General features: G+C 38.0%; 1 protein-coding gene across 4 annotated transcripts in view; it reads right to left on the bottom strand.

Annotated features, from left to right (window-relative positions):
- The window catches only part of LOC137973676 (solute carrier family 4 member 11-like), a 34,356-nt gene that overhangs the window by 18,769 nt on the left and 3,087 nt on the right, over positions 1-12,500 (bottom strand). The window contains exons 2-9 of one of the 4 annotated variants that reach the window (XM_068820548.1): positions 11,720-12,063; positions 8,150-8,205; positions 6,974-7,181; positions 6,330-6,414; positions 4,930-5,053; positions 3,614-3,721; positions 2,089-2,214; positions 701-785 (exon numbers count right to left, since the gene is read on the bottom strand). In XM_068820548.1, coding sequence (XP_068676649.1) covers positions 701-785; positions 2,089-2,214; positions 3,614-3,721; positions 4,930-5,053; positions 6,330-6,414; positions 6,974-7,181; positions 8,150-8,205; positions 11,720-11,945 — 1,018 coding nt within the window. In that variant the 5' untranslated portion in view covers positions 11,946-12,063. Of the gene's footprint in view, positions 1-700; positions 786-2,088; positions 2,215-3,613; positions 3,722-4,929; positions 5,054-6,329; positions 6,415-6,973; positions 7,182-8,149; positions 8,206-9,394; positions 9,497-10,434; positions 10,544-11,719; positions 12,145-12,500 lie in introns of those variants that run through there. The other 3 variants (XM_068820547.1, XM_068820550.1, XM_068820549.1) reach the window with 3 other exon arrangements.

Here is a 12,500-nt window from a genome sequence, read left to right as displayed (position 1 = left end):
CTATAATGATAATCATCATCATCATCACACGTAATCATGGCTTTATTAGTAGTAGTACATCCTCCAGGTGCCTCTTTGCTTACTGATAACTAGTTTACCTAAATGGTAGAAATGCTGCCGAGGGGAAAGGAAAATTAATGATTGTTCTATTATGCTTAGTACATGTATGCAAATTTCAAACTCATAGCTCTACTCCCACTGTTAAGATGGCCCAACAATATTTAACATAATTATATTAAATTTTTGTGCAACATTACTTGACAGAGTGTACTTGGCCATTCATAAAACTTACCTTTTTATAGCTCCCCCAGAATATTATTGTTTACCGGTATAATTTTTAAACCAAAGATAGAATTAGTGATCCTTGCACTTTCAGGACAATTTAAGCAATAATAATTATTGTAACTATAATAGAAAACTGAAAGATTCAGGGCTGAAGCTTCAACAGGATTCAAATCCATTACCTCTGCAATGCCACTACAATGCTCTACCAACTGAGCTATTTGTGTAAAAGTAAAGAATCCGATCCCACCAACACGTTGACCAACACGTTGACCAACACGTCAGCCAACGCGTCGGTCAACGCGTCGGTCGACTGTCGGCTGACGCTACGTGAGTGCTAAGAAATTATGTCATTAGACTCAGTACAATTTCTATTACTCACTGACATTCTGTAAATGCGTCTGTGCCCTCAACTCACCATCTTTAAAATCTGATATATAATGTGGCCATCTTCTCCTCAGGTCTCTCATGAGCCCACATCCAAATGAACAGAGTTCAGATTTCTATCAGTAATAACACACAATGTAATTATAATATTGTTCAAGAGCCAGTGTTACAAAAATTACTACGAGTGGACCAGGGCCCGGTTTGGGCCCAGTTGTTCGAAAGCAGATTAACGCTAATCCCAGACTAAAAATTAACCAAGGAGTTTATTCAATATTGCTCTACTCCCAAATGTTGTTCAAAGCTGATCAGCTTGGGCAAAATTTTACATCACAGGAAGACAATCTTGAAAACCAAAAATAACCAAAAGAAACTTTCACCCGAAAGTGGAAAAAATTAAACCAAAATTTACGCTAATCCTGGATTAAGTTAATTGGCTTTCGAACAACCAGGCCCAGTACTCCAAATAACAGTCTTAAAAAGTAGCCAGCTGCCACCAAAATTAATGTCCTTTCTACTGCAAATTTTACACAGCACTCTTTAAAACACTCCAACAACCTTAATTAAAGGACAATCTAGCTGCAGCTGTAGCAATCATTTTCTGTGGAAAATGTACATTGTAAAGTGCGTTACTCTCTACAATCCTGCATTAATAATAATAATAATAATAATAATAATAATAATAATAATAATACAATAATAATACAATCCTACAATCCTGCATTAAGTAGGACTTCAACTAAGAAAGCAAGACTGCCAGGTTCTCAGAGTCTTTAATGAGTTTAAATAGACCATTCACATGTACATGTATATCAAAAATTCAAGCAATGCTACAGTAACAGTGTATGCCTTAGTTTCTGGACTTTTAACCCTTTCAGCCCCGATAGTGCCAAATGGCACTTATAGATTTTACTCTGTCTAACGCCAGACGATTTTACTCGTCAATGGGGAACCCATCGGGGCTTAAAGGATTAAGCTAACAGCATCCAAAAACTATGTCCCCGTTTAACCCTTTCAGCCCCGATAGTGCCAAATGGCACTTATAGATTTTACTCTGTCTAATGCCAGACGATTTTACTCGTCAATGGGGAACCCCTCGGGGCTTAAAGGATTAAGGAATTTAGAGACAAGGTATGTTACATCTATGACCACTAAAAGTACACTTGTAACTAAGAAGATTCCCTGGTAAGATCAAATAAACTTAACAACATACCACATTTTTGCAACTTTTTACTTTTTTTCATTATTAGTTTTTGGCCCTGTCCGCTCACGGGAAGGTCGTTGAGGTAAGACAGAGCTGTTTCAACTGAAAGTGGCCACTCCAAACCCAGTCAGTCATTTGTGACAATTAATGAGATCAAGTGCATCAGACAATTCACATGTAAAATGGATGAACTATTATGTCCTTCTACTTTGACTTACCTTTTGATCTTCCTTTTGGTGAACAAAGGAGGACTTAGGATGAAGTGCCAATTGCCTCTTTGGAGATCTCGTTGTTCTGTGCCCCGCCCAAGAAGCAAGGTAATGTCTGCGGTCAGCCAACACTTTCTAAGGAGAATTTAAGACCTTAAGTTTGATCCTAGTTTCATATTTCTGTTTACTTTTGGTTACATAATCAACAACCCACATTTTAAAGCCCAGAATGCGGCACTGTATGAACAGGAAGGTCCAAGGATGTAGCACTCAAGCTCATCAACTGAAAAGACCGACCAATACCGAGAGCACTTTCCCTTATTTCTCTCTAATAGCACATGCTAGAAAACCCTTCACACATGTTGAGTTTTGTTATCATCACCTCTACAGATAGGTTAGGTTTGTCACATCAGCAATTTTAACACTTTGATGTGCCTTCCTCACCAACGTTTGGTGCCTATTCAAAGTTAGACTTCTTTGCTACGACCAGGGAGCTTCTAATGACATAGGAGAAGACAACAAAATGAGAGCCACGCCATAACAAATTAATAATAATAATACCAATAATAATCTTCATCATCGTCATAATGATGGCTTTATTAGTCGTATATCCCCCAATTGCCTCTTAGTTTACTAATAACAGGTTGATTACAGGCTACTATTGATGGACCACACTGGCGTCTCCATACAAAACTCTATAAAGTTGCCTGAAACGCATCGGCAAATTGCTCAGAAACCGTGTACCGCACAGATCTGAAAATTGGAGAGGTACTTAAAGGATTTGTTTCCTATGAAACACATTTCACATTCTTGGCCATTTTCATTCAACAATCTTGACGATTTGTTGTTGTTGTTGTTGTTGCGTAACTGTGTAAACTATCTATAGTTTGAGGATACGAGAAGCAAAATGAAAAAACAGAGCAGGCTCTAATCCTCTGTGTAACAAGATCATACCGCGCATCTTAATTCCCCCATTTGCACATAACCACAATTCCTTGTGCCTTTGACCACACTCCCCTTGCATTTCGAAGAAAAATAATTATATTCTCCTCCCAATTAGAGACCTGCCTGGTTTGTTTGCTTGAGGCTCACTCTCTGTGGCAGTATAACTACATATTAGGTGATTATTTGAAAAATGTGAATTTTCTTTAAAACAATTATAATTAATTTCTTTATCTGTCACCTCAACAAACTGGCTTGAGGCCAGTTTGAAAAACAACACTTAAGTGATCATTGCATAATAATCATATCAAGTGCAACCAATCAATAATCACCTACATGTAATGTATGTAATTATACTAATAATTATCACAGTTATCAAGTTAACTCCAAATTATCAACAGTTGATAATTTAAATCAAACATGGTTTTTGAGGACAGGGGAAACCAGAGTATCCCAGGAAAAAACATCTGGGAGCAGAGAGCCATCATAAGTGACAGCTACTAGTCAATATAAAAAATGTTCCTGGGTGTGGTTCTGTAGCTTGTGTGATCATGCCCAGTCAGAAGAAAAAATAAAAGACATGACATCAAACCTTGAACTGCTCCTCTGTTTCTACTTCAGTGAGATTTTGTCTTGTTTCTATGTTCGACAGTAAGGTTGCAAAGGTCCTTCCTGTCTCTAAAGGGCTTTTGGTGCTTTTCTTCAGGAAAAAGAAGCGAGAAAAGAAGTTAACACACTGAAATTGAATTGAACACATTTGAGACACTTTGTAGACCACGCATTTCTCCAGTTCATACAACCTTTCAATAAGTATATGTAATCGCATGGGCCCAAGGGCAATTAGGGATTAATTTCACACATATATTTTTTTTAAGTTTTCACTAAATTTGCGACTTAAGCAATTTGTAAAACTTTGAATATAAAAGTGAAATTAATCCTTAATTGCATGAGGGCACATTGCGATTACATGTTTGTCACATAAAGGGAAAAATTATTGAGGGAAGCCCATTCAATGCACGACAAATGACAATCAACTTAACATGCTTTCATTCAGTTAAAGTTCAATTCAATAAATCGATGTTGTCATCAGGAATAGCGCTTAATGTAATTAAATTGTGTTTTACATGCTAGGCCGTAGCCAGTATGAGGCAAACCGAGGCACTTGCCTCAGTCATTTTCCGTGTTTTTTTTTTAATAAAGTGTGATTCTAGTGTTGTCTTGAAAATGTAATCCTCATAAACACCTAAAATACCTAGGAAGAGATTTTAACCATGGACATTGCCTCAGTCAATTTTTTTTTCTGGCTACAGCCCTTACATGTGGACAAAAAGCACTTTAATCAGAGACAGAATGTAAAAGAAGATTCCCTTGTAACTTTGCTTGCTCTGGATAAGCAACTGTTAACCAATCAGGATCAAGTAATCATGCCCTCTTGATTACCAAAAGTGCCCTCATGATTACCTTTTTACAGTTTCTGCTGCAAAACCAGTACACCACACTTCTTCAATCCAAATGCCATCCTGATATCCCTGCTGAACCCATAAACTGCCCATGTTGCTCCCTGCTGTAACTACAAGAAGTCACTGCTTACGAGCCAGAAGGCCCATCAGGCCAGCGCTTATCTCCGGTTTCCGTAGCATGAAGTGACTAGGACTATTTCTATTCCCCCCTGGATGGGATGCTAGTCCATCGCAGGGTTACCCCCAGCATTTCGCCAGTACCCATTTATACACCTGGGTGGATAGAGGCACTGTGAGAGTAAAGTGTCTTGCCCAAGAACACAACACAATGTTCCCGGCCAGGCCCTGAACCCGGACCACTCAATCCGGAGTCCAGAACACTAACCATGAGGCCACCGCGCCTCCCACAAGGAGTGCCAAAAAAAAAATAGTCAGCAGTAGAACTTACAATTTTACTTGGAGCAAGAACTAAGACTACAAGTTGAGTCTCCTGAAGTGATCTTCCTAGGTTAACTGGGTGCTTCAACCTAGCAATAGCCACATGACTCTGCTGTACTGACGGCAGCTCTCCTCTGTGAACAGTGATCAATGAAAATCACCATGGTCATCCATGTTACAATTTTAATAATTACTATTAAATACGAAAGTGGAGATTTACTGTTTGTCTTGAATAGAGAGCCATTCGTATTCATACGGCCATCGTGTTATTCGCTGGTGAAAAACCTCTCAACATAATACATGTACTGTACATGTAGGTCTTCAGGATCTTAAAGACATTAAATGACACTTATTTAGGTTAAGATTCTTAACCAAGATTTAAAGGATCTTCAACAGTTACTACTAGTAATAATAATAATAATGATGATGATAATGATGATGCTAATAATAATAATGATAATAGCAATAATAATAACATTAATTGAAACTTTAAGTGTCAAGTCTTCTAGCACTGGGACACCAGAAATCAAATTAAAAATTGGTTTTTGAGGAGAGGGGAAAATAGAGTACACAGAGTACCCTAGGAGCAGAGTACAGAACCAACAAAACTCAACCCACATGACGCCAAGTCTGAGAATCGAACCTGGGCCACATTGGTTGGAGGGGAATGCAATCATTACTGTGCTATCCCTAATCTCCAAAAGGATCAATGAAGGAAATCATAGCGATATTGTAATCAGGTCTTGCAAATTAATAAATCGAAAGTGGTTCAGCATTGTCTGTACACGTACTCTTATCAAAAAATTTAATGATAAATTATTTGTCATCACAGTGGTCAAAATGTTGTGGACTCACAAGGCGCACTCCAAGTGAGTCCTCAACTCAACTCAGAGCCGAGTGAGTGCATGATCATCCATGACAGGCACCCATCACACTGACAAGAAGTGGAAAAAAGCAGGGAAGGGCCGAAGGCAAGCACACTGCAAAAAAGCACCACACAAGATGGCCAGGTGAGATCTCACACAAATGCTGCTATTTTACAGCTTAAACTCAGAGGGCCCACACCATACTGCTGAATTCTACTCTACAACTGCAATCAGAAGATAAATGTGCAGGTAATCTGCTCCAGCCCTTATTACAGGAGCAAAGAGCAAGGATGGCACAGTCGGTTAGTGCGCGGCCTTGGCGCAAGAGGTCCTGAGTTTGATTCCCGGATCTCGAATCCTTATTTCGACTTCTTTCCTTTCCGTGTAGCTAAGTAGCTTTAAATACCCGTAAAACGGAGCACACCGCACCGTCGATCTCAGGTTTGTCAGTTGAATTACTGCTACAAGTTATCAACGTTAAATATGGTTACCTTACTTTACTTTACTTTTACGTATACACTGTAACCCCATTCATTCAACTTACAAAGCAATGAGCCAATTCTGTGTTTCTTCCCAGCCTCCTCCATCTGATATCTCAGTTCCTTGGATTATTTGCGACAAACAGTGGACTAGACAGAGAAAAGGCAACTAAGTCTAGCAACTATTACAGTACTTCCCCAATGAAATGGCACTGGATTGCCAGCAGGTACAAAACACAATATTATATAAATTATTCAACCCTTTCAGTCCTGAGAGAGACACTTGTAGATTTTCAGGGTTCATGCTAGATTTTGTCTATAAAATTCCAGCAGTATTCAAGGAGTTTCCAAGAACCAGAAATTGAGCTTTCAAGGAGTGTTTGTAAGAAGATTTCTATGCCATCCATACATCGTGTTTCAGAATTTTCTTTGCTTTTATAGTCACAAACTATAGTTGCACTACAAAACAGTTATCTCATCATCATCATCAGACTAGTGTTTCAGTGGCTAAACTTACTGAAATAGGTCTCAGCAAACTACACTGTTTATAAAGGCCAAGACTCAAAACTCCATTACCATTTTGATCATTACATGACTGACTGCACCACCTGGTATTAAATTAACTTTTACGTGTAGGTGACAACCAAAATAGGCAAACCACGGCAGTTAAACTTTTGGTACAACTGTACATGAAACAATTTTTTCTCACCTGAATCCCTAGTAAAGAAGGCCATCCTAGCTTGGTCAAAATTAATATCCTTCGCATCTTCCCTGGTTATCATTTTTTGCAGCATTGCATCAATAATCCCTTGTAAACTTGTCTCCTGGAGACCAAGAAGTAGGGTTGGTCGTTCAAGAAATATCTCCACATCTTTAGCTGCTCTGATTTCCCCTGAGAAGTTCTTTGGCATCAGTTTCTGAAAGGATTAATAATTATAATTATAGTGTTACAAATCATTCTAAGTACTTGGTACAAAGAACAGTTATTGTCAACATTGTCAACGCCAGCATCATGGATGAACATTACCATCTTCATTTTCCATCAAATGTGGAAAATACTGGTTTGTTAAATTGCTATGGTTATAAATGCAGCCGGTATCAGACCATTTTAGGACATTCTGAAACCCTACATGTATGACCAGTCAACTTCAACCCTATTGACCGAATGAAAAAATGGCCGCCAACAAATTATTCTTTTGTCTTTGTGTTAATTAGCCTAACTACATGTACAACAAGTTGCAAAAATAGTGGAGACACTTCACCTCCTTGGGGCATTATTAATTTTCCTATTATCTCCCACACTGCAGCCCCCCTTCCTTATCAGTGTTGCTAGCAAGACAAAAAAATGTTGGAAACTTGAGCAGTCAACATTGAAAGGGGAAGAGGGGAGAGGAAGTGGGAAAGGTTTAAGTTCTAGATACGGCGGGCATTGGAAGCTAGAAAAGGTGTTTTTTCATGAAAGTGTGTCAACAATTTTGCAACTTGTTGTAGCCTCGTTTTACAGCCCAAATTCTTTCAATTTTACATGTGTGAACAAGGCTAGTTAGGCTAATTAACACAAAGACAAAAGATTAATTTGTTGGCGGCCATTTTTGCATTCAGTCAATTATCATCTTCAAATAGAGTTGGGAGTTGTACAGCATCCTTAACCAACTGTGAAGACAACTGCCATTTACTGACTTTTTTTTTTGTTTTGTCACTCCTGGGACAAATCTCTAGGAACAATGCTTCCAAGTAGTCAAAGGTGACTCTGTTTTATTGTCCACTGGCACCTCATCAAATTGTCAATAGCACTGACGAACAGACCATACAAGAGAGCTAAAGGCAGTGTAAAAATTTAAGTTTATAATGCATGTGAGCAACTTAAATTCATGTCAAAACTTACATGGTGACTTGAAAGCATAAGAGAAGTGCTGAGTCCATCTTCTTCACAAAGTGGATCTGTATCAAGGAAAGCATTTTCATTTTTTTTCCACTAAAAAGGGGGAACACTAAATGGTTTGCAACCTTGAAATATATTATTTTAATACATTATGTTCACTTGATGATTGTAAAATTTAGAAACAATGTCAACCTCTTATATTAGCTGCAATTATTACATCACTTTCAGTAGCCAGTTTGAAACGCGGACTTGGTTAAGTGTATTCTGGGCACTAAACTACAGAAGTTACAGACTATTAATTTTGATGCTTACATGTACATTAGCTTCCATTGCTCTTCACTTGAAAACACAAAACTGAACACTGATAAACTTTAGATGTTGAAATGCCTCACTGCAAGATTTCTCTTTTATGGCTATTGTCATTTACAACTATTTTCCTCCACTAGTATAGCATAGCAAGTCCTTGACAGAACTTCATCTGGATGAGAAGACCAAAGACTGCCCAGCCACAGTACAAATAGCAAATTTGTTGCACTTTGGATGGATTTTGGTTGAGGCTAAAATGCAATTTAGGTATACACTGTAGTTAAAACCAAAGTCAATTAAGCGCGGTTTCACCACGGTCAGGTTAGGATTCTAGGAAGGTGTGCTGGAAGACAGCCACTTGCTGTGACAATTTAACAAATTGGTTTGTTTGTCAACTTGCTTTGTTTTACTCCCACTCTTCAAATATTTGGGATAAGCATTGATTACACACCCTTAATCAGTAATATGTGTTAACTGGCGAGCCATGATTTGATTCCCAAAGTGACCTTCTGTTGGGGAGATTCCTGTTCCCACGGTATCTACCCTCCAATAATAGAAACTTAAAAATTATTGTCACCAATTACACTTCTTTTATCCTTGAAATATTTACATGTGCACATCATCTTATTAATCCCATTAGTATAGTCATGCTACTGAACAAATAATGATAAAAGATTAAACATGAAATCCTCTTTTTGTTTCAGAGGATAACTTTATCATAAGGAGTTACAAATAGCTTGCAAAAAACCTGACTTGAACAGGACTTATTTAAATTAATTAAAAGCCAAATACTCTAATGGCTGTTATTGCAAAAAAATGAGTCACCCTTCTTGCACCCAAGATATATGACAGAAACATGTTTAAAGAAAAATAATGTGTACATCAAGCAGGATCTATCCAGAACTCGATATATTAATAGCAATTACTGGTTTGAATTCTTACTCATTGTCAGAGGTATTGTATTGTTAACTTGCATAATCATAATTGACATCGTTTTGAAGAAGAACACAGCTGCTCTGTAGTCTTTCAAACCTGCGAATACCACATTTCTCTCACATGCTGTAGCCAGATGTATAAAATCAACATGACAAGCTCTTGCTTGTTTTCCATGACGTGCTAAGGCATATACCACCTACATTGAACAGGGTCTACCTTTTTATAAGAAATTAACTCGAATCGTTAAAATTTGTGTTAATTTAGGTTGCGCTAATTATGTTGGGCGTTATTTTCTGTGACATTAATTAAGTGCTGCTTTAATTTCCACACTCTTAATTTCCATTACTTTAATCCTACTTTTGAAACCTTTCCAGACATTCATGACACCTAAAAGACAATAAAATAAGGTACAAGCTTTCTTTCTTTCTGATAACCCCTACATTGATTAGAATTTTGAGGATTGTTTTGTTGACCAGAGGCCTCAGTTTTATTTGGGTTTTTTTTTTCTTTTTTGCACCCAGTGTTGGTCACAACCAACTACAGGTATCTTAATCACGTTAATTTCGTTTATTGTGAAATTCTACCTCCTCTTTCAGGTGAAATTTCTTTATTCGAAAGTCGTTTTAAAGTAAATTCATGTTAATTTCCAATACTTTAATTTCATGGAGAGTTAATTTCCAAGAATAAGGTATACTGAACTCATCTACATCTACATATATTTTTAAAAAATAGTCTTGAACAGTGAACCCTTTTTGGTTGTCAAGGGTTTTGTACAGTCTGTTAAGGACGGTGCCTACTAATTCAAAGGTATTTTTCCCCAGTTTATGATTATGCAGGAAACGTAGATCTTAACAACTATCACTGAAATCCAAAAAGAAAATTGGGGGTAACCACGCATTTTTCAAAGATAATTCAAGAATAATATTTGCAAAAAGCTTTAAATTACCAAACAATGTATAGTGTTATTTCTCAAATTGAAGCTTAATTATCTCTCGAAAATGCATGGTTACCCCCAATTATTTTTTTATGAGACTATGAGTACTTACTAAGATCTACTTTCTCCGGATAGTTTTAAACCTCGCAAAAATATCCCTGAATTAGTGAGTATCACCAATAGGAAACCCGAGTATCTCGAAATGCGCAGAATGTATGCGCAATAACAACAGTAGGCACTGTCCTTAAACTGCATAATTGGAAATAATTATTGTCACAATAGCATTACACGTTATTAGTTTGCACAAAATAAAAGAGCTGCTCTACAGTAATTCCCAAACTAGTGGTACAATGCTGTTTCTCTTTCATGCACATGTTCTTCAATGTAATGTAAAATTCCAAGGTATACACAACAACATGCTATTTTAAGCTTCCAATATAACACATGGTCATGAGTGTGACTTCATTTGATCACAAGATAACTGACGGACACATGATATATCATATCTTTACCCTTTTAGAGTAGCTTGATGTACACTGTAGCTAGTAGGGACCTTAGGCAAAGACGACAACGACGGCTACGAGAATGCCACAGAACAACCGATTAATTAGCAAAAACAATAGCTCATACGTTTTTCATTTGGATACATTTCTTTGCCGCTCTCGTCTTGACAACGACGTGAAATCATCAAATTTGATGTCATGTGGAGGATGTGAGCACCTGGTGGTGAATTTCAAATTTTCTCTCTGAATATCCACACCGTTCTCACCAATTTTATTGTTGGAAAGTCGACTCATACTTTCTATGCCGAGCGACATGGAGTAATCGCAAAATGATTACAGTAACAGGAAATAATATTTTTAAACGTTCTCGTAGCCTTGTATCTCTGAGCATGATACACTACAGAAGACAGACCACAACAACAGGAACTCCATGTCCTACTCTTTGCGAATAGTGTGTGGGTTCTTTTACGCCCCAAAGGGTTATGATCATAGAAGGGTTGGTGAGAAAGGGCTTTTACGTACCCGAGAAGACTCTAGTCTAGAGTCATGTGTTTTTCTATGGGGTACCCTATAGTAAGTGCTTCAAACAAGCTAGTTATGAAAAATGTTGAACAATTCGCCCTTTAGGACAATAAGTACAAATGTGTGCAAACATTTGTACTTTTTCGGTATAAAAAGCAAGATTATATCGTATGTTTAAGGCCAATTTCTCAAAAACAGATTAATTATCCCCCACGCAACCAAGACAGCTGGAGGGTCCACGGTTGAACATGCTGAGTATTTCCACGCAACAAGAAAACAATATTTAACGACTGAACTTTCAGCTCAAGGCATGATTTATGCTCGCCTGCGTTATGTTTAAAGTGTTAAAAACTTTGAGGCATATCAGCATACCTTCCGCAGAAAACGAGGTACAGCCGAAAAATCCCGATACATCGGCTAATCCATCCAGCTGTGGCCCGTCCGCCTCACGCTGCAACGCAATGACCTCCAAATCGTCATCTTCGCCGTTTGAAAATGACTGCATTTGGACTGTTTCATCACCACTGCCCTCCTCTTTAGTGACAGACCCATACATCTCATTTTCATTGAAGATATCTGAAGGAAAGGAGCTGTCCATATTTCTGCACGATGAATCCGCCGCTGGCTTCTATATCAAACGCTTTCTTTGACCACGAATCAAGTTTCTGGCCCCAGTCATGTCTTTTGAAGAAGGTGGTATCGAATGCACTCAATCTCTAGCAAAAAATAAGACCGGGAAGTTAAGAGTTTTAACACGCTCTAGGAAGATTCTCGCACCTTTACCGCCATTTATCAAATGTCTGCCTTCCTTGTGCACTATTCTGATTGGTTTAAAACTCTAATAAATATAAATAATAGCCAATCACAAGACAGCTTAAAATGATCAATAATTCTTTCTTCATCTGATCTTTCAGGGAAATGGACGATTTTTCTGGAAAGATCAAAGGAGATTCTCTTTGGTACGTTTATGTAACACTTTGACGCCTAAACCGGCCTAAAGCGGCCAGACTTAGTATTTTACTCTGTCTAACGCCAGACGATTTTACTCGTCAATGGGAACCCCCAGGAGTAAATGGGGTAATCCTTCCAAGAAGTATATCCGGCAGAAAACCCCACGGGCCAGATCTGCAAGAGGATTTGAACCCCTCTAAAA

The sequence above is a fragment of the Montipora foliosa genome, chromosome 10, assembly GCF_036669935.1.
Source record: "Montipora foliosa isolate CH-2021 chromosome 10, ASM3666993v2, whole genome shotgun sequence".
Taxonomy (NCBI): Eukaryota; Metazoa; Cnidaria; class Anthozoa; order Scleractinia; family Acroporidae; genus Montipora; species Montipora foliosa.
Note: the sequence above shows the minus strand (reverse complement) of the source record. Positions and strands in the feature narration are given on the sequence as shown.